This window comes from Trachymyrmex cornetzi, unplaced genomic scaffold (assembly GCF_001594075.2).
Source record: "Trachymyrmex cornetzi isolate Tcor2-1 unplaced genomic scaffold, Tcor1.1 scaffold83, whole genome shotgun sequence".
NCBI lineage: Eukaryota > Metazoa > Arthropoda > Insecta > Hymenoptera > Formicidae > Trachymyrmex > Trachymyrmex cornetzi.
The window spans coordinates 2,928,844-2,953,258 of NW_017300169.1; the positions used below are offsets into that span (position 1 = coordinate 2,928,844).

Below are 24,415 nucleotides of genomic sequence, written 5' to 3' on the forward strand. Positions count from 1 at the left end.
CCTTATACAATTGTCTTTCAAAATTATAGATAATTATTGTAAAAAATATAAAAGATAAAAGAGCGATTATTATAATAAGTTATAATGCATTAGAGGCCAAAATAATAACATAAAAATATGTACGACGTAGAGTTATATTTGTGTAAAAAATTATAATCCGTTTATAAATTTGTATCTAATGTCGTGTTTTATTTATTTATTTTTTTTTGGCATTTGATTGGTATTGAGTATACGAGTCTAAACGGATAAATTTTCATGTCAAAATTTGTAAAAAATATTTTATGTGTTACTCAACTAAGTAACCTGTTAAAATATAACCACCGGTATCATTCGTCAAGATATCGGGGTGTGTCCTGTTGGGCAATACTTGATACGAACGTAAAAAATTCGTAAACAATTTCATGTTTATTACATTGCGTTTCTGTTTGAGTTCCATGTAAGTCTCCTGCAAGGGCTCCCGATGCGCATGGAAGATGACAAACGGTCGTGAGATTCCCAAGAAGGGCAGCAACGCGTTTGCAATTTGTAAAGGATGCTCTTTTGCTACGATTGTTAAACCACGGGCTTTCGTACCACTCACTAAATCCACAGCGCGTTTTGTTTCCAACAACCATTTCAATTTATTTACAGATTTCTTCGGTTTCTTCAGCTCCGCCGCTTCTATTTCGGGCTCTTCAGGTTCGAGTTTTCGTTTCAAAATATTGTTATCTTCCCCGGTATCGCTTGTGAGAAGCGTACCATTTTCTTTTGTTTCAGTCTCCAGCTCTGAAGCTTCCATGTCGGATACTTCATCATTCATGGTTTCTCCCTCAGATTCTTCCGATGATTTTTCAGTATCATGCGATTCTTCAGTGTCTTTATTAACAACCTTTTTAGAAATATTATCTATTATGCTTGATTCACCTTGATAATGTAATCTCAAGAAGCTATAAATATTCACTGCGAGATGCCTGTCTCTTAATTCTTGTGGAAAATTCATGGCTTCAATGAATGTAGTTTGAGGCATGTTACCGGGATGCAGGTTAATCAGGTAACCGCTAGTGTTCATACCTATTCTATTGATCATAGCTGCTGCAGGCAATCCCTGAAATCCATTGCTGTATAATAGGTGCAAGCCATCAGATTGCACATCACTGTAGGACAGCATCTGTGCCAGAGCGTCCATTCTCAATCCTCCGATTTTCTCGTGTTTTCGTTTGAAATATACCTCGTGCAACAACAATATAGATGTCTTGTGTATTGTCAGAAACTTAAAATATTTGTTTTTCTTTTTCTTGATGTACTTTTCCTGCGAATATTCCGTTTTGGCAGAAAAAGATTTACTGTTCTCAATGAGGCTACTAATTATTTCCTTGCCAGTCTTACCAGCTTCTTGCAACTGCAGGATCTCCTCTTTCGACAGCCGCTGGGATGTACCATCGTCCGTGATGGAACGATTATCGCAACCGCTCAGCTCGCCTTTTAAATCGTTCCATGGCTCTATTTCATTTGTCAGTTTCAAGGTAAAAGTACCCTTGTTGCCTGGCAAGGGCACCATCTCGAAAGTGCTCCAGAACAGTTTGCCAATAATCTCCTGCATTTCCACCCTTTGATTTTTCCCTAGCATTAGAATACCATTTTCAGACACTTTGTATATCTTGCTGAAGTCCTGTTTCTTGACTATCACGTGGGTGCCCACTGTGATCACATCCTCCATCAACTCGCACGTGTCTTCGACAACAGCACTCATTGTACCCTGAATTGTTTTACAGGTTAGGTCCTTTTACTCTCTTGAATTCTTTGCATGTCTGGTCCTATAATTAATACATTTTTTTTAACTATATTATTAATTTTTCCAGATTATTTTTCTATGAGCGAGAAAGCATTATATCACCTTTCAATGTTTCCACCCTCCCTCTTCAACTACTGCCACATGTATTATCTACCATTTTTTATCTTTTTCGGGTTAGGTTTGTGCAAGTACTACTTGCATCATGAGTCTACTTTACTTTCATTATGGGTTTGTGACGCATTAGCATTGATCATACTGATCAACCGTAGCTAAGAAACTTTAAAGGCCCGTCTACAATACACGGAGTAAGAAGTAAGAGTAAGAAATTGACCAATCACAGTCGATTATTCTTCTCACATTCGACTGTGATTGGTCAATTTCTTACTCTTACTTCTTACTCCGTGTATTGTAGACGGGCCTTAAAAGCTAATCGTATTTTCAAATGTAGTTGGCTGATTCGCTTACTACTGAAGTCGTTACCACTTACCACTCATATCATCGCTGTCAATTTTAGGTTAGGTAAGCAATGAGCGAGCACATGGTTTGGTTGTAGGGTTGTGAACTTGTAGTACTGGATTAATCCGAAGCAATCGTTTGACTTGTATTCTTCTAAAAATTGCGTTTTCACGTTATACAACTCATATAACTGCATATTCCTGTCATGTTTTTGTTTTCACAGTGATGTATTTGAAGTATTTGGAATAAAGTAACCTGAATGTAATTAGTTGTTACTAATACTAACCTTCAAAATATATTATATTGAGTGATAGGTATTACGTTTGTTACATACGCTTGGTATAAGTTTAATGTATATTACAAAGGGTGCTTTCTATTTGATGATACAAGTGTTATTCTATCTTTGTTACTCATTGAGTGTCAAGAAAGATAGACTGATGTTTGTGTCGACTTGTTTCACTAAATACAAAGTATCCCATAACTGCTTTACTTTCAGAAGACAGAATTTCAAGTTTGACAAATTGAATCGGTACATAGTTTATGAAACTGAAAAATGTTTTTGCCATAACTTATATATAAATATTATTAAGCATCAAGTTCTGCTTTGATATATATCAAAAATTAAATTTTTTTTTTAATTAATTTCTTTTTATTAGTCTAATTTCTGCTTATATTTATTTATTTATCCTTGTTTAATTTTGATAAACAACGAGATGATTCTAAGAGTGTTGTAAATATGAATCAGATCATAATATAATATAATCATGTTTATAGATCATAATTAATAATATAATGAATATAATCATAAATAATAATAAATAACAAAAATAAAATTTTATAATTTCATTTTAATGTATTGCACACTTATATAGAACACAAAATGAACATACTAGAATGGCATGCTTGTGTCGACTGTGTCTCCTAAAAGAAAAGCAATCGAAATCTTTAATGTTTAACGAAATCTTCAATCTTTTTTAAATTATAAAAACTTTACAATTTTTTTAATAATCTTTCACATGTTTTAATGATTTCAGAAAACGAAAATGAATTACCACAATGAATTTCAAGCCATTGTGCTTGCTGGAGGAAAAGGCTCCCGTATGACAGAGCTCACAGCAGGCCAGCCGAAATGTCTACTGCCGATCGCAAACGTTCCTATGATCTGGTATCCTTTGCAAATTCTTGAGCGTTCGGGCTTCAAAGAAGCGATTGTTGTTATCGCTGAAGCAACCAAATCCGATGTGTTGGCGTCGTTGGATAAATTGGGTCTGAAAATCAAAATAGAATTTGTAGGAATTCCAGGAGCCGAGGACCTTGGCACAGCTGATTCTATCAGACTCATTCATGAAAAAATATATACGGATATCTTGGTGATATCCTGTGATTTGATCACAAATGTGGATTTATTGGAGATTCTGAATTTATACAGAAAACACAATGCAAGTGTAACTGCTTTGATGTTGCCTATACCTAAAATGCCAGACGACTTCGTAACGCCAGGTTTAGAAAACAAACAGAAACCAGAAACAGATTTGATTGGCATTGACAATAATACAGGTCGATTGGTATTCTTGGCTTCTGCATCTGATTTCGAGGAAACAATTAACATTTCGCAGAGGCTGCTCAGAAAACATGCTAGCTTCACTATTCACTCCAAACTGATGGATGCACATTTGTATATTATTAACAAATGGGTGATAGATTTTTTGATATATAACAAGTGAGTGATTTTACTAGAAAGAAACATTGAAGAGACTAAATCTAATCAAATGTACAAATGTTTTTCAGAAATTTAACAACGCTGAAAGGTGAAGTTCTGCCATATATAGTCAGTAAACAATTGTCTAGACCTAAACAGTCCATAGATGATAAGACATCTATGGTACAAATGGATTTGAAAGATGATATTTTTCATTTTGCATTGGAAAAACCGTTTGATGAGCTGATAAGAAAGATGTCAGCCTTTAACGATCATAGCACCGATTTGGAGGATACATATAATGGGGATGTAATACGATGTTATGCCCACGTGTCAAATGAAAAGTTTGGTCTTAGAGCAAATACCATACAAATGTATCATCTTGCGAATGCTAAGGTTGAGTAATGTTATTTATTTTAAATCTTTGTAACAAAGCAATAATATATATTATTCCAAACATTTAAGAGATGAGAATTTGAGACTTGTCAATTAAAAGTCGTCTACTTTCATAGATTATGAATCACAAATAATATGTTTACGCTTTAATATATTATGTTTATGCTTTTAATATATTATAAATTGAGGGATCAAGTAATTTAAGAAATATTCTGTACACAGATATCAGAATGGTGGAATGATGATAAAAATACTAATCAGTTGCCATTGCTGCCATGTATCTCGAGCATGGCGACTGTACGCAGTACACAGATGCAAGAATGTCGCATAGGTGATAATTCATTGATCGAAGAGAAAACGTCGTTGAAAAATAATCATATTGGGCCTAACAGCATCGTAGAATCGAAGACAAGAATATCTCAGAGTGTGATAATGGGACATGTAACTATTAAGCAAAGGTAAGTCGAAATATTAAAATGATTTATCTAATATATTTTACGAGTTTTTTTTATAGATGTGTTATCCACAACTGCATACTGTGTAATGGTTGTACCATTGAGGAAGGCACTGAATTAAAGAATTGCGTAGTTGGAGCACAACATATTGTGAAATCTGGTAGCCAACACTCTCACGAAGTACTCACTGATGCAGATAGACTCATAGAAATTTAATTTAATTTTTATTTTGTATACATTATTGTAAATATATATAATTAGATTATATTATTTGTAAAAAATTTTTAATGTATAAACAAGAAAATTGCCTTTTGTAATTCACTATCTAGATTACAAAGAAGTGTTCATATATCTAAATTATGCAATAATTTTATATTTAGATTGATATTTTTTTGCAAAAGAATTAAATTGTTTTTTATTTTGGAAAATAAATTTTTAATCTTATCGGTTACTTAATATATAATTTACTGAATAAACGAAATGAATTAAATTTATTAATTTTTTTATTGAATGAATTACCATCTGAGTAAAAGTTTCGTGGTAGTTTCAATCGGCATCTGCAGAGGTCGTTTGAAAACATCTCGTTCCCTATTGGTTGAATGCTGATTGAACGAAGAAACGTTCGGATTCGGAACGGTACATCGCCTTTTCTTTCGGGGTACTTTTTCATCTAAAATGGTGAGCATGAATTTATGTCATTTAAATCGATTTATTTTGCAGCGATCCTAATAGCCGGTCAATTGATCGGTGCGGAAAAAATGTTCTGAATTTTCATAGAACCGATATAATTAAATAATATCGAGCAAAAGAAAAATGTTCCGTATGATAGTGACATGATACCGGTTTACAGGTTATGTTATAATAATGTTTACGTGATAACACGTTGACATCACTTATTCCCTGAAATATATTTATCTTTCATTTATTTATCTATAAAGATGGTTTAAAATAACTCTTCTTTATATCGTATTATTGATCCATCTTTTTTTTTCTAAAATTTGTAACATGGAGTCATATGTTACATTCCTGTTTTTTCTTCATGTTCACAGACGAAGGGTACATCCAGCTTTGGTAAGCGGCGTAATAAGACACACACATTGTGCAGGAGATGTGGACGTAGCTCCTATCATATCCAGAAGTCACAATGTGCACAATGTGGCTATCCTGCTAAGAAAATGCGTTCATGTAAGTTGCCGCTGTATAATATAACATGTTTACATAGAGGATTGTCCATTATATTTATTCAAATATCAAATATTTAATGTTAATATAGAAATATTAATTAATGTTTGACGACTATAGATAACTGGTCAATCAAGGCGAAAAGGAGGAAGACCACTGGTACTGGCCGCATGCGTCATCTTAAGATTGTACGCCGTAAATTCAAGTAAGCTACAAATGACTATGTTAGAAATATGATAACTAACAAAAATTAAAACAAACTAAAAATCTATATATTTTTTAATATTTATTTGTTTTTTACTTTTAATCTTTTTATTAAATAAGAGGTGTAAACATTATCTAATTTTTCTTATAATTTACATGTACATAATTTATGTATACAATACATATAAACGATTTTATTCATGTTTACAGGAATGGATTCAGGGAAGGCTTACCAAAACACAAAGCTGTTGCAGCTAAGTAATGCATTGACTCCCCTTTGTCTTATTGTCTAATTAAGTTGTAATTTTGACTATCAATAAAAAAAATCCAGTCACAAAATTAGCACTTCAATGAGAATTCCTTATAATTCAATAATTCTAATAACATCGTATTTATTGAATTATTTACTTCTATAAAGTACTTATAACTATATAACTATTTATGAGTTTCATGCACTTTTTTATTACATTATCCAGACTTCTGGTTCTTGTATAGAGTTTCATTCTTGAATAGAATTTTACACAGGATAAATTTAACTGTTTATTTTGTCTTATTAAATAAACTTGAATTCCTATATGCTAAGAACTTATGTTGACTCTAAAAGGCTTTTTTTATTATATTGAATAAGTAATATAACTTAAAATTAAGTACACTCTTGCATTATCTTAGCTCTCCCCTCCAATTATTTTTCTCTATTAATACATCAAATAGTATTTGTAAACATGAACTTCTGATAAATCTGTGTATGTATTCTTATGTGTTATATCATATCTGACAAGAAAATTTGAAGACATGCGCGATCAGAAAGATAAGGTGTGTTGTCTACGTGTCGTTTGTACAATCTTCGTGGAATTTTTAATTATCGCGGCGTCCCGTATATTTAGTAAGCCTCCGATCTCGCCGAACAGTACGTTTGATGCACAATGATAACTCGGATGATTGGTGTAGCTTCATTGTGCATCTAGGCATCTGCCGATACTGCGCTCGAAGACCGTTGATCTTCAACTTGCCAATTTGAAAGTTATGCCACGGAACAATATTCAACGAACGTTTCGTCTCCATAAGCACCGCAGAATTAAGAAGATTCTCTCGATTAAATAATAAATAATTTTAAAAAACGGAGCGCACTTAAAATTCAAATAGTTGATCGAAGGAAAGATAAGGTATGTCATTAATTTGGTAGAGAAAGTAGATCAATTAATACTAAGTCTTTACATACACCGAAGAATTAAAAAGATAATTCATTCAATTAAATGATAGTAAATTTAAAGAAAGGAAACATATTTATAATTCAAATAGCTGATCAAAGGAAGGATCAATTAACGTTTCTACTACATAGGTACATAAAATCTGTTCCAATACCAAACGAATTTTCACAAGATTTGTATAGTACAATTCTGTACAAATGGGCGTTCTACGTCAACTATTGTTTGGTAAGTATACGTCTTTTATTTTTAGAAATAATAGCCGCTCGATTGTCTGAAATTTATATTTTTGGCTGTGCAGGTAAATATCTGTTAGTTACCAACACTGTGAGCTGTGGCTTGATGATGGCAGCGGGAGATGTGATCCAGCAGCGCAGCGAACATTGGAAGAAGCATTGTTCTCATAAATACTTTCCGAGCAGCGTTATGGCAGCGTCACCAGAAGATGAAAAGGTGACGATTTCCAGCACGTACGGACATGATTACATGAGAACCAGGAATATGATGATTGTAGGACTGCTTCAAGGTCCGTTTCATCATTGGTTCTATATGCTTCTAGACAAGATTTTGCCAGGCAGGAATGCAAAATCGGTCCTCAAAAAAACCTTTCTAGACCAATCGATCGCGAGTCCCACGTGCCTAACGATATTTTTTGTCGGCCTCGGGATTCTGGAGAATCGCAAAATCGAGGAGATCAGCAAAGAGCTAAAGCTAAAGTTCGGCGAAACGTGGAAAGTACGGGATTACACTCGTTAATCGATATTTCAATAACTGTAAAGAGCAAGTTTGTATAATAATTAAGGTTAAAAAATGCTGCTATCGAAAGTTTTCTTGTTAAAATGTAATGTACGTAATAACTTATTGAAATTATACTGCTAGGTCGACTGTTGCTTTTGGCCTCCTACGCAATGCATTAATTTCTTCTTTGTGCCTCTGCATTATCGGGTACTCTATATAAATGCTATGACGATGGTCTATGACATTTTTCTATCATATATGAAATATGTAAGTTTTACCTGTATATTTATCAAGTTACAATCAAACAAATATAAATTATTATTGTTTAAATTATGAGCTATCGCAATGAAGTAATAATTATTTATTTCATCCGCAGGACGTTCACTACGAATGATAAAAATCTCATGGCTAATTCTTCGCAAACTAACTAAGCTAGTCTGGGATAGTCTGAACGAAAGATATGATTGTGCAAATAATAATTAGGAAGCATGCATTATATTGTCTATCTTTAATAAACTGTATCGCAATGTTCAATAAAATATCGTCGAAAAGAATTTCTGAGTAAGATTACTGTATCTTCCCATTCCTATGTCTTATCGATTCAATCTGTTTGTTCGTTTCCACGATTTTTACCGGGATGACAAATAAATACGAGTAATCAACCACTGCAGTTCCTGCAATATGTGCAAAAAACTATCAATAACAATTAAAATTCGATTAATATAAGAATGTTGAGATGCTATTTTTTATAATTATATTTCGCGGTGATTTTCTTTAAAAAAATAATTTAATATTTTATTATTAACTACAACTTCTACTTGGCTAATCTTAAATCGTGACTACTTGGTAGAGAAATATTCTAAATTCAAAACTACGTTGTGACACTAATTATTAAAGGTATTACATTCGTTTTTCTGCGATCAGAATGAGATTTCTTTGCGAGATATCTCTTACCTCATAATACGTCGTATGTTCACACACAAACAAAAAATCTGATGGAAAACTCGGAAATTTATTGGTGACATTGAAACTTGAATTTGAATTGTAAATTATTCGTACGTGGAAAGAATAATACGGAGTGCGATTGCGAAATAATAGCGATCGAACTGGTCTGCGGACACGCGACGACACGTATCCTAAAACGCGTATTCACAATGAGATCGCCTTATCGCGTGCAATAATCTCTCATTGAGTTTATTTATTTGCTCGACAGCTTTTGTTTGGCATTTGGCGACAGTGGGATTACACGGTCTTCCAGTCGAACGTCGTCACGAGCAAACACGATTAACGGATATAAACACAAACAATAAATTCACCGTCGTGCAACACAAAATAATTGACGAAAATATTTTGCTTGTGAAATACAGAATTTTGTAATAGGTTTTGCTGATGCTTCCCGTTACTCGCGTTTTGCCTGTTTTTTTCTGTTGCCAATAAGACTGCGTCCTGGAATTAAAATACAGTTTTTGTAACATTCTAAAACTTTAATTTAGTCAATCTCACTCTAAAAAGTGAAATCTAACTCTTAAAGATTGAAAACTGAGACGCTTTCTTTCGAGACTGAGAGTCCACTCCAAAGAATTTAGAGAGAATAATTTTAGACTATTTAGAGAAAGTTTTTTTTTTCTGTGTAAAATAAAGATATGTGTACAATATATAGCGAGCAATCGTGAAGATCCCTGTTTCTTTCACAAGTTATTTACGCCGTATTTATCTCAAGACAAAAGATCATACTTATCCTATATATGCTCTCTTATGCTGTCACTTATTATTATCTCACTGTTTTCCGTAATGATATATAAATTGTAGTTTCCATCTTCTATAGATTATCTGCGATATTGTCAGTGTGATTGGGAATTTTTCACCGCGATAACAATAATATATAAAAATCCTTTGTACTTACATCAATAATCTTCGAATCGTTGTCTTCACACACAACGTTAACCTGCGGCTACAAAATTTTAAGATTAGTTTAACATACTTATTAAGCATTTATTATTCAAGATTTTTCATTTGATTTTTATTATTAAATATTAACGATGACGTATTGATCGACTTTATGCCCAATTTCTTCACCTCTAGATAACTTTATCCTAGAAGTATTTTTCAAAATACAATGGAGATATCTCCTGGATAAAGTTATCCGCAACTTATCTGGAAGTGAAAAAATGGGGCATTATCGAATTGTTAAATGGACGAGCACTGATAATTGTTTCCACCAATGTATTTAGATTAACTTTAACTCGGTTCAATTTACTCTTTATATCTCTTTCTAAAAATTAGGCATGATGAGAGAAGACGACTTGAACTAAATTCTGATTAAATTATAGTTTGCGATTAATTCAAATGATACAATCGCCTAGGGCAAGATTTCAATTACATGATTTATTGTTCTTAACAAAAAAAATTAATAGATACTTCTTGCTAATAACAGTATCACTTAATTGACAATTAAGTTAATTAACTTAATCAGCGCGATTATAATTCAACTGGCAATAAAATCGCCTAAAGCAAAATGTCTAACTTTATAACAGTTTTTTGTCTAACCTTTTTCTTCATACGTTAAACAATAAAAAATTAATAATTCCATTTTTATTAACAGAATAATATCGCTATTATATTATCTGATTAATTACTAATAATAAGTTAATCGGAATTTGGTCGAAGAATCTTTCTATAGATATAAATAGCGAATTGTGAGTATGAGTGAGAGTGTGAGTGTGTGAGGCCGGAAGGAAGGAGAGAGCGGTGGGGGAACTTGGAACAGCCGATGATTATTAGCTGACTTCAGTATGCTCGAAATTTTGGTTATATCGAGTAGTGATTTATTTTTTTCGTGAATACAGATGCACGAGGCATCGTTTGCGTCTTTCCGTGACGGTACCCGTGGCAAATGAGGTCGGCACGCTCCACATAGCATGCATCTCCACTCGACAAGACACCTGAAGGCTCTCTTCGTTTAATTGGCCTACATAACCGTTCCGACAATTATGAATTTGCAAACGCTTTTTCAAGACTTCAACCCGAGGTAATTTCCGTGTTATTCAATACAACACTCGGTGACTCATTGTGGACACCTTTGTGACATATTAATTATTCATATAAGTATGAATATAAATACTTATACAGCTATTATATAGTATCAATTTTAAATTTTAGTAAATTTCTGGTACACACATGTTTGATGATATTCACATCTCTATTCGCTCTTCGATTGGATGGTTTCATTGAATGGAGTTATTGGTCGATATTCAGTCCGATATGGTTCTGGAAAGGCATGGTGATCCTGGGAGCGATAGTTGGAAGCTATGTCTGGTGGAGGCATCCTCACGCGAGATTAGAAGGAGATGCCTATGTACATTATAAAGCAATGCTGATTACTCTGGCGTTGCATCTAATCTTGTTGATGTTCGAGTTGTTAGTATGCGACAAATTAGAATCCGAAAGGCACTTATGGATTCTGGTATTCATACCTTTGATTTTTATCTCAATAGTATCAATTGCGGTAAGTAAATATGTCTTCAAACTGCTACTAGTGGTTATATATCGATGAGTTCTTTCATTTTCTAATCCTTGTGATTTAGGTTTGCATTTGGGCTGTAAAACATGATCGATCGTTTGAATTGGAACTTTTTTGTGCAGTGAATGTATTGCAATTTATCTTTTTGGCTTTGAGATTAGACGGCTTTATAACATGGAGCTGGGAAGTTGTGTTCGTACCACTATGGGCACTTCTTTGTTTATCGTTGGTAGCTGTTTTATATGCGATAGTATTCGCCGCTGTTTTATTGAGAACGCCACAAATCAATGCCCGGCAGAGGCGGACCTCTTTGCACTCAGCGGTGGCGTATACATTTCTCGTTGTTCCCATTTTAGTATTTCAGGTATAATTAGCATATCATTTCATGTGTGTGCATGTCTTATTAAATAAATTATAATTGTTTTAATTCTCTTTTCATAGTGTTATTTGATAAAAATTATTCTGCTTTAGGTACTGCTAGCGAATAAATTAGATGGAGATATTTCAATAAATTATATAACAGTGGCAATGCCACTTCTTCTATCGCACATGACTCTTATTTTTATGTCTTTTGGTGCAAAAGGCGGAAATAGATGTAAGACATAATCTTGTAGATTATTATTTAACATTAATCTAGAACAAATCTGTCCAAAATTTAGCACTAAGACGCTCCCCACGTCTCATTGAGCGAGACAAATGGAAAACAAAAAAAGATAGACGTTAGAGCAGCTAATTGCGAGGCAGAACTCTAGCGTTTACTCTTTTTATTTTCTATCTCTCATTTGACAAAACATTAGGAAGGTGGAAGCATTTAACTCATGAGCTGAGTTTTGAATAGGCTTGCTCAGTTGCTCTAGAATAATGATATATTATTATTTTCTTTTGTGTGATATAATACATGTATAAGATTATTTTATTATTATTAATTTTATTTATTAGCATGTAAGAACGATGGACTTTTTGTTTAGGGTGGTTTGGTATCAGAAAAGACTTTTGTCACTTCCTGCTAGGTTTATGTCCATTGCTTCAAGAATATGGTAATATTTCTTATCAACCAAGAGACGAACGAGATCAACCACCATCTGAGCCAATGATTACAGACAAGAGCGAGAAACTTATTAAGAAAATCGACCTAATGAAACCTGTTGTGCCTATAATTTCTATAGACATGCCTGACTGATTGGCTCAAAACAGGTATTTGTTGCAAAGATATATTTGAGAAATATATTACATACAGCAGTGTGTAATCGACGATGTTTAAAATTCTTCGTTCTGTTATCTTTCAGGGTTAGCTCGGCTATTTTTAAATTGTTATTTTTAATGCAACTGACTTAACAGAGGCCAAATATATATTATAAAATAGTCAGGTATACTTTTTATCTTAAATACTAAATATGCATAATTATTGTTATATTGTTATATTTATTTATATTATTCCCTTCATTACTTTTATTTATTCTAGGCCTTATTAAGCAGAGATCGAATTACACAGATGTGTATATATATATATATACATATATACATATATATATATGTCGGCTGGGATACAAGACTGAGCACCTCGCATCTCTAGAATAGCATTGCCAGAAAGCGTCAAAAAATGAAAAGAGCGGTTGGACAAATTATAAATTAGAAAAGTGATGTTTCTGTTAATGTTGGACATTGTAATGTTAAATGCCCGATCATTTATTATATTATAATGTAGAAATAATGTATATACAGACTGTTACTCATTATCATAATATTACGTATGATGGATATTGAATATTATACGGGTCTACTATACGCGACGATGGTAGACAAGTACTAGTAACGTTACATTATTTTATATATATATTACATCTAAAAAATACTATTATAATCTAATAAAGTTTCTATTTTTTGGTATCAACAGCAACGATCAATTAATTTCTGCGATATACTGCTAATTTAATATATAAAACAATATTGCACGTGGATATCGAGACTATTTCAGATTTTTAGTAATACTATTCAACAGCTTTTTACTGCAATTATTATAAGCATTATAAACATAAAAGTGAATATGTTGAATTTTTTGTTCGACATTGCAAAAAATCTTTGTAAGTTATGTAATTTATGAAAAAAATAGAAAAGTACGTCGTGAATATTTTATTTCGTTATGTATCCTGTTACGGTTGTAAATTTTGTTGAAACCTCTTTTTCACTTCTCAGGAGATTACCACAATGGTACATATTCCGGTACCCAGGTCCGACCAAGGAGCGAGGATAAGTTCGTCGACACTTTAGCGATATCGAAGTCCGTATCTTCTGTCAGTGATGTTTCCGAAACGTACAATACCTGCAGACGATGTGCGCACAACGCAACAAATTTCGCTAACCCGGAACAGCTATAAAATGGAAAAAAAATTATTTCTTATTAATATTTTGTTGAAAAAAGGTGTGATGTGTGTTTCTCGATATATATCATTGCTGCAATATTGAAATATCCATTAATAATAATTCATTATTAATGAGATTCTGAGATATTTTTTGACAAATTCTACAAGTTAATAATTAAAATTAAACATTAGTGATGAACAAAATGAAGACAACAGTTTCATTAATTTTCAAATTGTGTATTTTCATGAAAGAAATAAAATTTAAATTTACAATATCTTGGAATTAATAAAGATGTTTCAATATTGAATTAGAGTAGCGATATAGCATATTCATGAGTACAAACGTGATTTCACAATCGCCCAAACTGACGGCACTAAGGTGCGAGCAACTCTTGGCCATGGAAATCAGGAATCGATCGATCGGACCGGATTCGTATGTGGCGATAACTAATTCTATCAATCGTGGACATTGCTTGCTTATGCGTGACATCGACTTGGATGTTGCGTCGCCGAGATACAAATGTGTTACGGGGATGTGCGACGTGAAAAGTAATTTTTTATTATCGTCGTCGGTCATGTAAGATAGTCTAATGAAAAATAAAAAATACAGCTGCAGAGCTTATTTTGACTTTTACTCGCATCGGACGGATATTGTAGTAATAATTCTTAATCAAGATGTATATAGTTTGTTTTTACTTACAGCGCAAGATTTATGTCAGGCAAATGATTCGAAAACGCGGACCATGCTTTGTTGCTAACAAGTGGAAAAGGCTTCGCTTCTGGGTATGCTTCTATTCGCAGAGTTTCCAAGTGGATTTGCTTCACCGAACATAATGCTAAGAGCAGCTCATCGCTCAGCAAGGCATACGATAAAGATAATTCGCGAAGCCATCGACAATAATTGGTCAAAGCGAGGATACCTAAAACATCGATGAACTTCCTTAACGCATGTATGTGCAATTTATGAAACTGCAAACTTAACTTTTATTCGTTGCTAACGATGACAGCATATAGTCTTCGAATTACCTTCGGGCAATAGCCGCGGAAATCCTTTAATTCGCACAAGATGTAATGTTTTGGGATCGTTTTCATCACCGCAACAATAATCTTTTCTGCATTCGACATTCTTAGTCTTAGAGATCATTACTGCAGATTTGAAACGCTCATCGTTGATCCCGAGCTTCTCTGTGCTCGTCACCGCAAACATTTGCGATAATAAATCGAGATGTTTAGTTTTATACCACTCTTTCAAACTGAATCAATGAAAATTTCGATTAAAATAATATAGGATTTCACTTCACAGGGAATTAATGAGTATTTTATTCAATCTTTTCATCTTATTTTACGGTATAGAATTAAGCAATTTGATTTCTGAGACGCTTATATATTGTACTTTTTTACTCTTTAATTTTAAACTTTCTATTTGCAGTCACTATCCCCAGAATTTAATATCCTTAATCGAAATAATCTATCATTAACTAATTCTTTCCAGTGAAATCTCATTGAATCCGACATTAAACTTATAACTGTTGCTGTATATTCTTATCTGCTTTCCAATGGTAATACACTAATTCCATCTAAGAGAATGCGTTTTCTTACTCGCGGTTCGAACGTTCTGTCGTGATGAGAGAACTCTGGAGTCCGCCGCAAAAATATTCGCGCAATGAGTGTTCTCGATAATAAACTGAAGATACGTTCTTTCGTTCTGTCGCGAACCATGGTCCTCCGTGAAACGGTCTGCTTCAACTCACCGAGATGAGTGTTAGGAACAAGCGAAAGGAGTTTGCGGAAGTGGGGACTAGGGCATGCACGCGAGGTACGTTAAGTAAAAGTAAAATCGCGAAGAAAAGGGTCAAGGACTTCCCGAGATTGCTGGCTCGCGTATGTTCTTCGCGCACTGTTCACGTGTATTACGCAAAAATGTAATGTCTTATACACGAGGTCTCCACGGGAAAAGCATGATAAACGCGTGATCCAAGATGCGAACTTGTGCGATTAATCAACCAATAGTTAAAAAAAAAACGTGATTATATACACTTTGATCAAGAAAATATTGAAGTCAAGATTATAACAAAATTTTCGTTACATATTTTTTATCTATAGAATTTAGTGCTAATTGCAGATAATAAAATCTTACATAAAAGAGAAATTAATCACTTGCAAAATATTATAATATATTAAAAGATTAAAATTTTGGTTTTTAATGAGTTTAAAGTAGTAACCGGTAACTGTTTACTTATTTATTTAGTTCTTAACGTCTTGCACGTGACGTTCCTTTCACTAACCGTTCACGTGCTATCAAGCTCACGTGTATGGATCGTTTGCGCCCCTTCACGTCTTTCTGACATTCGTGGAGGCCAGACTATCCCAGTATCAATGTATAATTAACTCGCAGCATATGTTACAGTCACCGTAAAAAATATGATTGTTGCATATAATAAAAATGCTGAATTATTAATACCAAGCAGTGGAAATTGGAAAGACAGCTTTAAAGAGTAAAGATTTAAGATAAAAGAGTAACGAATAAAAATTTGTGGAAAAAATAACTCTATCTCATATAATTTTTTATAATAAAAACATTTATAGTTCTGTTTGGAAAAGTTAGACTTATTTAATAATTAAAAGTAAATTTATATAAAGAGCTTTTATTTTCACATATAAACTTATTTTTATTTTCTGTACAGTATTAATTACATATATGCTTATTATATATACATATGTCATTATATAGTTAATAAAATATAGTTAGCAGTAATATACATACAATTCTCTTTTTTCTTTGAAAATAAAAGTTCAAGATTTTATTTTATTATCTTCGAATCCTGCTACAGACCATTTATTTAAATGATTTTTTAAAACAAAAGGAAAGAGGGACAGTACCTTAAAACAATTTCCCATTTTATCTTCATCGGTTATCATATGATATCCTGACTCAATGTGTTCCTTTTGATTATTAGAAGCATTCTGTAAAATCATTTTTAACCGTAAATCGATGCCAAGACTTTTCAGGAATTTTCTTTGCGTCACTGGACCAAATGTGATTAATCTATCGTCTTTCTGTGCAATCTCTTTTAATAATAAAAAATCAACATCCGCAGTCAGATCTGCAGTTCCAGGATTTAACAAGGGATCGTGTAATTTATGCTTGCAAAATGCGCGAAACGTATCGGTCTTCTCCCTCTCGTGACCATAATCAATTACTAGTGCAAATCCTCCATGTTCCCACAAAAATTGGGACATGTAATCTATTATCACAGAGCACTGTGGACTTATTTCTACATGATCTCTTTTCTCGTGCGGCTAAAAGATATCGCTTTTATTACTCTATTATCTAAAACTTAAATGCTACAGAAAATGACGCAAATAAATGCTCACAGATAGGTATACTTTACAAGCAGCTGTTGGTATTTGCGAAAGTACATATCGAAATCTTTCTTCCTTTGAGTCTTGCACTATATCTATTAAGATTTCCCTCCAACCTTTATCAGTTTTCTAAAATCAAGTGATGACTTTTGTGAAAATTATCCTTTATACATTTAACGCACATTTTACGATAAGCCATCAGTAATAAATCAGAAATCGGAAGCTAGAAATTAACTAATCATAGTCAATTATTCTTCTCATATTCTATTGTGATTGGAATATCTAGCTTCTGATTTCTGATTTATTACTATAATGGCTTATTGTAGAATGTGTATAATACATTAATATCAACGTTCCATACCTGGAATTTATGTATTGGTAGAGCATCAAAGAACTCTTGTGCAATAAATACACTAAACTTTCTAGGAACATCATTGATGGAATAATACCAATATATCTTTACATTGTCTCTCGTAACACCCTCTCTATAATGTGTAACAGAATTCTTTTGGTCTTCATTGACTCTTGGCTCAACACTTTTACTTTTGATGCACAATTTCTCTGCCTGAATTACAGACAAAACGGGACTGATTTCTATTAGATGAATCGATATTTTATTTGAAAGATTCAATTTTTTGAACACCTAAAATAAGAGACAACTCGTAACTTTTATAGTTGTGTTAGATTTGTAATGTCATATTGAAAATATACCCTTAAGATATCATTGATTAAGGTACCTCTTCCTGGACCTAATTCCACAAGTTGGATAGAATCTCTACTAATTTTTCTCCACTCATTGATTATCCAAATTGCCATAATCTATCAATGATGATTAATGTATAAGCTACTTTTAGGAAATAATTTCTTGGTAATTTTGAAATACAAATAGGAAAAGAAAAGAGGAGATAGAATGATTTCAATACGGATATCGTTGCAACGCTAACTTTGTAATTTCTTATGAGATCATCGACACAATAAATAAATACAGATCTTTTTCAGTTCGAACAGTTACATACTTCCCCAAAAAGTTGACTGATTTCTGGAGAAGTTGTGAAATCGCCTCTTTGCCCGAAAACATCTCTAGTTGTATAATAACCTGCAGTGGGATGAATCAAGATCTCCCTCATGTACTCTGCGAGCGTTATAGGCCCGCATGCTAATATTTTTGCATACAATTGACGATATAGATCCGTTTTCTTTTCTAAACTGCTCGACGAGCGTAATGTCATTTGCGAAAAACGAGAGAAAGTTCGCGCTAATCGAGATAACGCAATCATGTTAAATACCTTGCGCTGTATGTACATAAATTATTTGCATAATTACAATTCATGTAATTGCAATAATAGATTTTTATACGAAAATTTTTTTATATGAATTTATCACGAATTTCTTAAACAGTATAGGTTAGGTTGATCGATTAGGTCAGGTTAGGATAAGTTATGCCTTTTTCCACGAAACAAGAAATAACTGCAGAAAGCGAAATTGCAAGAGAATTGACAATTGAGAGAACTCTAATATTATTGAGTGTGACTATCAAAGTGACATAAAAATTACTCTATTTAAATTTTTTACATTTTTTGAGCGTAATTTTAAACTAAGCGATCTATTTTTGACAAATGGATATCGGAGAACTGTTATCTTATAAGGTATGTAATCGAATTAGCGATTTGTATAATTTATATTTATATATCTCTACAATATATATATTATTTAATTTAACTTCTCGCTTATATGTCATAACTTTCGGTTTATAAAAATTTTCTTTGTTAATTTTGTGATTTACTTTTTCGTTTGCTATAAATAACGTACAGTAATTAAATAGTGATAATATGTATAGCCTCCAAACACACCAAAACGACCGACAGCAGGGGAGGAGGATGATGAGGATGAATGGGAAAATGCAAAAAGGCCAAGGAGAGTGATAAAAACACCGTATCATGCACGTCAACGACAACCCAAGGAACTCGATGTAGTACCGTCTAGGAACGATGAACCTGCTACGCCTATCAGAGCTGCTTTGCCTTCGTCGACTAACGATGTAGTTGAACCACAATTAACGGAGAAGGAGAAGCAAGATATATTAAAATATGTAGAAACTGAGGCTCCCGAAGTCGAAGCTTTGGACGAAGCAACGCTTAAACGTATGATTCTTTTGTTTGAGAAGAGAGCTCTGAGAAATCAGGAAATGAGAGTTAAATTCCCAGATCAACCAGAAAAGTATGCAAACAGATGGAAGCTACATAAATATTTGTCAGGAGGAAATCTCAAGTATAATTTTAATCTCTTTGGACTTTTACAGATTTATGGAATCTGAGGTAGAACTGCATGAAACTCTACAAGAGCTTCATATCATAGCGACCAATCCAGATCTGTATCAGTTAATGGTAGAACTGGGCGCTGTGCCTTCTTTATTAGAATTATTGTCTCATGAAAATACTGACATAGCAGTTGGTGTGGTAGATCTTCTGCAGGAATTGACTGATGTAGACATATTACACGAAAGTCAAGAAGGTGCAGATACACTTATTGATGCTTTGTTGGAGCAACAAGTTTGTGCTCTCCTAGTACAAAATCTTGAGAGACTCGATGAAACAGTAAAAGAAGAGAGTGATGGTGTCTATAACACACTTGGTAATTATTTAATAAATGCATATTGTTTGTTTTTTGTTTCTGCAAAACTATTTCTATTGAATTAATTCAACAATGGTTTTCTTTTTATTTCTAGCTATTTTTGAAAACCTGCTGGAATTTAGACCAGACCTATGTGCAGATGCAGGAAAACAGGGTCTAATGCAATGGTTATTGCGCCGAATTAAAACGAAAACACCTTTCGACGCGAACAAACTTTATGCCAGTGAACTTCTATCTATACTTTTGCAGCACACGCCAGAAAATAGACTTCTTTTAGGTGATTTGGATGGAATTGACGTTTTATTACAACAATTAGCTGTATGTATTTTTTTAATAATTTGTGCATTGCACATAATGTTATCAAGTTGAATTATCTTAAAACTGATTATTTACAGTATTATAAGAGGCATGATCCACAAACTGCAGAGGAACAAGAGATGATGGAAAATTTATTTAACGTTTTGTGTTCAAGCCTAATGGCCACAGTAAATCGTGATAGATTTCTGCGTGGTGAAGGTCTTCAACTTATGAACTTAATGTTGCGAGAAAAAAAAATGTCACGAAATGGATCTCTCAAAGTGGGTTTATTTACAACACGTTTTGTTTTGGATTTATATAAATTATTACAATTGAAATGTTGTAGGTTTTAGATCACGCTATGAACGGCCCAGATGGAAGAGATAACTGCAGCAAATTTGTAGATATTCTTGGATTGCGAACTATATTTCCTTTGTTTATGAAAACTCCAACAAAAAATAGAAAAAAAATGCTTACTGCAGAAGAACATGAAGGTATTAGAAGATGTATAGAGTCTCGATATATTAATATTATTTAAAAAAATTGACGAATTTAATTATTTATAGTAAAATAATAAACAGTACTTTTGCAGAACATGTTATTTCAATCATAGCAAGCATGTTGAAGAATTGTAAAGGACAACAGCGTCAAAGATTACTTAGTAAGTTTACGGAGAATGATTTTGAGAAAGTTGATAGATTAATGGAATTACACTTTAAATATCTTGAAAAGGTAGAAGAAGTGGAAAAGAATGGAAAGGTACATACACAATCAGAAACATTTAACAGACATATCTAAAAGCGAAAAGTTTAAAAAACTTATGTTCTCGATTTTTTATTTTTATCACAAGGAGGATGAAGACGAAGAAGAGTCTTACTTGAGAAGATTAGATGGCGGGTTATTTATATTACAATTAGTAGATTATGTACTTTTGGAAGCTTGTACTGGTTGTCCGCCTGCAGTCAAACAACGAGTGACAAGAATCTTGGCGCAGAGAAGAGCATCCCTTAAAACAATTCGACACATCATGAGAGGTAAATGACATATATCTAACGGCATATTTAATCACAAATTTATATCAATAATGTATTCATATTTTTTACTTCAAAACTAGAGTACGCCGGTAATTTAGGAGATGCTGGTGACACAGAATGGAAAGAAGCAGAGCAACAACATATCTTGCAATTAATTGATAAATTTTGATATGTATTTTCTATATTAAAATATATTGTTATATATATAGTAATGTAATAAGACTTAATAACTTTGTATTATTATGTAATGTACAATACAATAATCATAATAAATATATGTACAACTCCAGTATATAAAATATCAAAGTATGTAAAAAATGTGCTATTGATTAAGAGTTATTTAAGGAGAATTTTATTTATGGAGTAGAAAGCTATTTTTATGAAAAACTTGCGATTAATCCATTCATAGGTTTGTGTTATCTATAAAAATATCTTATAAAAGGCCTAGGATCGCCATTTCATGTTATTTGCTAAATATAATATTAATATAGAGACTACTTTTTGGAATCCGAGGAATCATTATTATCTTTTCCTATTCGAACATACAAAGTAATTACATGCGTGTTACATAATTGATTAATTGCGAGCGTTCTTGCGAGATTACTAGTAACATTTTAAATTTTAACATTGAGATAATGATCCGATAGGGATTGAAACGTCTGTTTGAGTTTGTTGTATATAATTTGATTGTTTATTACAAAGTTTTTCTCAGTTAACATCTAAAGTGGTTCGTAGCCCTTTATATTATATTAATTTATTTCTAATATTAATATAATAAATGTATAAAATAAGAAAATTATTATTTTTGTGAAAGAACAAATTTAAAAAATATTCTAATATCGAACATTCATTTAAAAATTTTTTTCAATTTTGCTAGATTCGTTTAATGGTCATGTTATTCTGAAAGTTAAGGTTGTAACGGAATCGACCAATCACAGTTGGGCACCTTCAGAATGGGTTAGGTTAATAAAAATATAAAGCCAGTGACGATTTGAGTAGAGAAATGAGAAATAAGTTGTTCGTACATATAGAATTATATGAATAGATTCTATTCTGTATTTAATTTTTTTTAACGAGATATACGTATAGATAAAATATGGATAGTAGTATAACTAACAATGCAACAGTAGGCCCTCAAGCAATACAAAGTTATCAACAGATACTTGACAATGTGCTCGTACAGGTATAAACTTATACTTCTCAATTAAATTTTATGCACTGATTTCCTTATTTATACATTACATTATATATTACATTCGTTATATTAAAAAAATTGTAAACTAACTTATATTACAGAAACTTGAACAAAATGAAAAACGAACCAAAGCAATAACAGATTATAAAAAGGGGCACAAAAAAGTAATAGAGGGACTTGAAGCATACCCATTATCACTTTCTGAGAATTGTATGGTACCCATCGGCAAGTTGGCGTTTATGAGAGGAAAATTAACTCATACTAATGAAATCTTGGTTTATTTGGGAGAGGGCTATTTTGTCAAGTATAGTGCATCACAAGCAATTGCATTATGCAATAGAAGAATAGCATGTATAAATATTACATATATCCTTGAAGAAAAACATTTTATTAGATTTTACGACTGTTATACGTTTTTATGTTATCAGGGGCGGATGAAATGCTGAAGAGTTTAGAAACCGAAAGAAACTTGTATGAAATGAGACAATATATTCCATTGGAACATGATGTTTTTGGCAGGGACAGAAAAGATATAGTCGAACATTGGACCGAGGATGAGCTTGATGAGTGGAAAGGTATACAGAAAATTTGTCGTACGTTTTTATTTACATTATGCTAGACATTGAAATTAAAATGTTCTTTTGCAGTGCAACATAGACAACGTGAGAAGGAGCATCGTCAGAAACTAGCAAAGTTGAAGGAAAAAGAAAAGACTAACATTTGTACTGAGGAAGATCTTTTTAAAAGACTCAGCGAATTGGAGATGGAAGAAGAATTAGAAGATGAAATTTACAGGTTACTCAGTTTTACAATTAAAACTTATTTTTAATGAGAATCGTAATCTATTGCTTACTGTTTTATACAATTGCAGATTGGAAATCGAACGAAAAGCATATTATGGCGATGACTTGAAAGATGGCGAAGTTTATGATGAATCAGAAGAGGATGAATCCGATTCTGATTCTGATCAAATTACAACAGAGAAAATTCAAGAAGAATTAAAAAAACTGAAAGATATCCAAATGGATAGACCTACAAATGACACGTCGAATGGCAATTCTAATACAGCTCAAGATAAAATCATTGATACAGGTGTTATAAAGAATAAACAGTCGCATTCCCCTACAAATTTTATCCAAGAGAAATTAAGGGAGGAGAATTGTTTGCCTGAACATAAGGAAGTGTCTAAAGACACAAATACAAAGGATAAAAGGAGAATATCATTTGCTGAGCCATGTGTCATAGAAGACGAAAGCAATACAAATGAAGTATCAATACCTCAAGAAGTCTGTTCTGCTCTGAAGCAAGATGATACATGTAATGAAAGTTCTGAAGATGAAAATGATGCCATTAAGATTGAATTTTCACATTCATCTCGTACTCCAGATATACTTAGATCAAATAATATGGAAGTACAAAGTCCAGTAGATATTTATAAAATGTTTAATGCTCCTAAATCGATTTTGAAAAGATCTCCAAATGATATGATTTTCAATGAAGTTGCTCCTCCTTTAAACGAGAGCAATAGTACAGATACAGAAGCTGAAGACGAATATGTTAGTTATAAATACAATTCTGTAGGTACAAATAATTTGATCATACTATATTATCACGTAAATATTGTATATACTAATAAACATATTTTGTAGATGATCAAAGAGAGAGTTCAAGAATGTAAAACTTCACCTGTAAATGTTTCGACAGAGAAAGATGAAAAAAGAATTGTGAGTAGGTTCAAACTTGAACGAGCCAGAAGAAAGTGATGATTTGTAAACACATATATTGAAATTAAAAATCTATTTTCATAAATATATAACTTTCCAAAATTACATTTATATTCCAATTATATGAGTCATTTAAGAAACTATTTTGATTATCAACCTTATAAAGATCACAATATAACCTACAT

At 32.5% G+C, this 24,415-nt stretch overlaps 9 protein-coding genes across 14 annotated transcripts; 6 read left to right on the plus strand and 3 right to left on the minus strand.

The window, feature by feature from the left end:
* Positions 1-186: 186 nt before the first annotated feature.
* On the minus strand, positions 187-2,046 carry Trmt6 (tRNA methyltransferase 6 non-catalytic subunit). Its single transcript, XM_018519576.1, has 2 exons — positions 1,874-2,046; positions 187-1,793 (listed from the first exon to the last, which is right to left on the minus strand). Exon 2 carries the CDS (start codon positions 1,727-1,729, stop codon positions 287-289), a length of 1,443 nt encoding a protein of 480 aa, XP_018375078.1. The 5' UTR covers positions 1,730-1,793; positions 1,874-2,046; the 3' UTR covers positions 187-286.
* A 217-nt stretch (positions 2,047-2,263) lies between these two features.
* Positions 2,264-4,993, plus strand: eIF2Bgamma (eukaryotic translation initiation factor 2B subunit gamma). Its single transcript, XM_018519577.1, has 5 exons — positions 2,264-2,541; positions 3,262-3,947; positions 4,016-4,322; positions 4,545-4,780; positions 4,837-4,993. The coding sequence occupies exons 2-5, from the start codon at positions 3,271-3,273 to the stop codon at positions 4,991-4,993; spliced, it is 1,377 nt and encodes a 458-aa protein (XP_018375079.1). The 5' UTR covers positions 2,264-2,541; positions 3,262-3,270.
* Positions 4,994-5,369: 376 nt separating this feature from the next.
* On the plus strand, positions 5,370-6,502 carry RpL37-1 (ribosomal protein L37-1). Its single transcript, XM_018519582.1, has 4 exons — positions 5,370-5,455; positions 5,827-5,962; positions 6,080-6,164; positions 6,374-6,502. Exons 1-4 carry the CDS (start codon positions 5,453-5,455, stop codon positions 6,423-6,425), a joined length of 276 nt encoding a protein of 91 aa, XP_018375084.1. The 5' UTR covers positions 5,370-5,452; the 3' UTR covers positions 6,426-6,502.
* Positions 6,503-6,877: 375 nt separating this feature from the next.
* Positions 6,878-8,648, plus strand: LOC108768898 (mpv17-like protein 2). Of its 3 annotated transcripts, none has more exons than XM_018519580.1 (5): positions 6,878-7,326; positions 7,463-7,596; positions 7,670-8,103; positions 8,248-8,373; positions 8,483-8,648. In XM_018519580.1, the coding sequence occupies exons 2-5, from the start codon at positions 7,569-7,571 to the stop codon at positions 8,498-8,500; spliced, it is 606 nt and encodes a 201-aa protein (XP_018375082.1). In that variant the 5' UTR covers positions 6,878-7,326; positions 7,463-7,568; the 3' UTR covers positions 8,501-8,648. The 3 variants fall into 3 exon arrangements, with proteins under 3 accessions (XP_018375082.1, XP_018375083.1, XP_018375081.1); XM_018519581.1 differs by having other exon boundaries at positions 7,503-7,596; XM_018519579.1 differs by having other exon boundaries at positions 6,878-7,596.
* Positions 8,649-10,836: 2,188 nt separating this feature from the next.
* On the plus strand, positions 10,837-12,949 carry LOC108768758 (transmembrane protein 185A). Its single transcript, XM_018519318.1, has 6 exons — positions 10,837-11,134; positions 11,266-11,611; positions 11,691-11,990; positions 12,098-12,221; positions 12,595-12,820; positions 12,913-12,949. The coding sequence occupies exons 1-5, from the start codon at positions 11,097-11,099 to the stop codon at positions 12,804-12,806; spliced, it is 1,020 nt and encodes a 339-aa protein (XP_018374820.1). The 5' UTR covers positions 10,837-11,096; the 3' UTR covers positions 12,807-12,820; positions 12,913-12,949.
* A 706-nt stretch (positions 12,950-13,655) lies between these two features.
* LOC108768859 (F-box/LRR-repeat protein 3) lies at positions 13,656-16,979 on the minus strand. Of its 3 annotated transcripts, XM_018519504.1 has the most exons (6): positions 16,867-16,979; positions 15,013-15,239; positions 14,687-14,906; positions 14,331-14,573; positions 13,787-13,995; positions 13,662-13,751 (listed from the first exon to the last, which is right to left on the minus strand). In XM_018519504.1, the coding sequence occupies exons 1-5, from the start codon at positions 16,893-16,895 to the stop codon at positions 13,824-13,826; spliced, it is 891 nt and encodes a 296-aa protein (XP_018375006.1). In that variant the 5' UTR covers positions 16,896-16,979; the 3' UTR covers positions 13,662-13,751; positions 13,787-13,823. The 3 variants fall into 3 exon arrangements, with proteins under 3 accessions (XP_018375005.1, XP_018375007.1, XP_018375006.1); XM_018519503.1 differs by having other exon boundaries at positions 13,656-13,995; XM_018519505.1 differs by lacking the exon at positions 16,867-16,979 and adding an exon at positions 15,586-15,972 and having other exon boundaries at positions 13,656-13,995.
* On the minus strand, positions 16,780-18,632 carry LOC108768858 (NADH dehydrogenase [ubiquinone] complex I, assembly factor 7 homolog). The gene is made up of 5 exons (XM_018519502.1): positions 18,366-18,632; positions 18,061-18,168; positions 17,711-17,992; positions 17,362-17,478; positions 16,780-17,286 (listed from the first exon to the last, which is right to left on the minus strand). The coding sequence occupies exons 1-5, from the start codon at positions 18,624-18,626 to the stop codon at positions 16,780-16,782; spliced, it is 1,275 nt and encodes a 424-aa protein (XP_018375004.1). The 5' UTR covers positions 18,627-18,632.
* A 155-nt stretch (positions 18,633-18,787) lies between these two features.
* Positions 18,788-21,517, plus strand: LOC108768856 (beta-catenin-like protein 1). Of its 2 annotated transcripts, XM_018519500.1 has the most exons (10): positions 18,788-18,875; positions 18,932-18,995; positions 19,187-19,566; positions 19,649-19,980; positions 20,075-20,298; positions 20,376-20,558; positions 20,624-20,771; positions 20,870-21,036; positions 21,128-21,311; positions 21,392-21,517. In XM_018519500.1, the coding sequence occupies exons 2-10, from the start codon at positions 18,966-18,968 to the stop codon at positions 21,478-21,480; spliced, it is 1,737 nt and encodes a 578-aa protein (XP_018375002.1). In that variant the 5' UTR covers positions 18,788-18,875; positions 18,932-18,965; the 3' UTR covers positions 21,481-21,517. The 2 variants fall into 2 exon arrangements, with proteins under 2 accessions (XP_018375002.1, XP_018375001.1); XM_018519499.1 differs by having other exon boundaries at positions 18,788-18,995.
* Positions 21,518-22,302: 785 nt separating this feature from the next.
* On the plus strand, positions 22,303-24,408 carry uri (unconventional prefoldin RPB5 interactor). Its single transcript, XM_018519501.1, has 6 exons — positions 22,303-22,494; positions 22,608-22,857; positions 22,935-23,081; positions 23,154-23,301; positions 23,378-24,083; positions 24,156-24,408. Exons 1-6 carry the CDS (start codon positions 22,408-22,410, stop codon positions 24,267-24,269), a joined length of 1,452 nt encoding a protein of 483 aa, XP_018375003.1. The 5' UTR covers positions 22,303-22,407; the 3' UTR covers positions 24,270-24,408.
* The last annotated feature ends 7 nt before the right edge of the window (positions 24,409-24,415 follow it).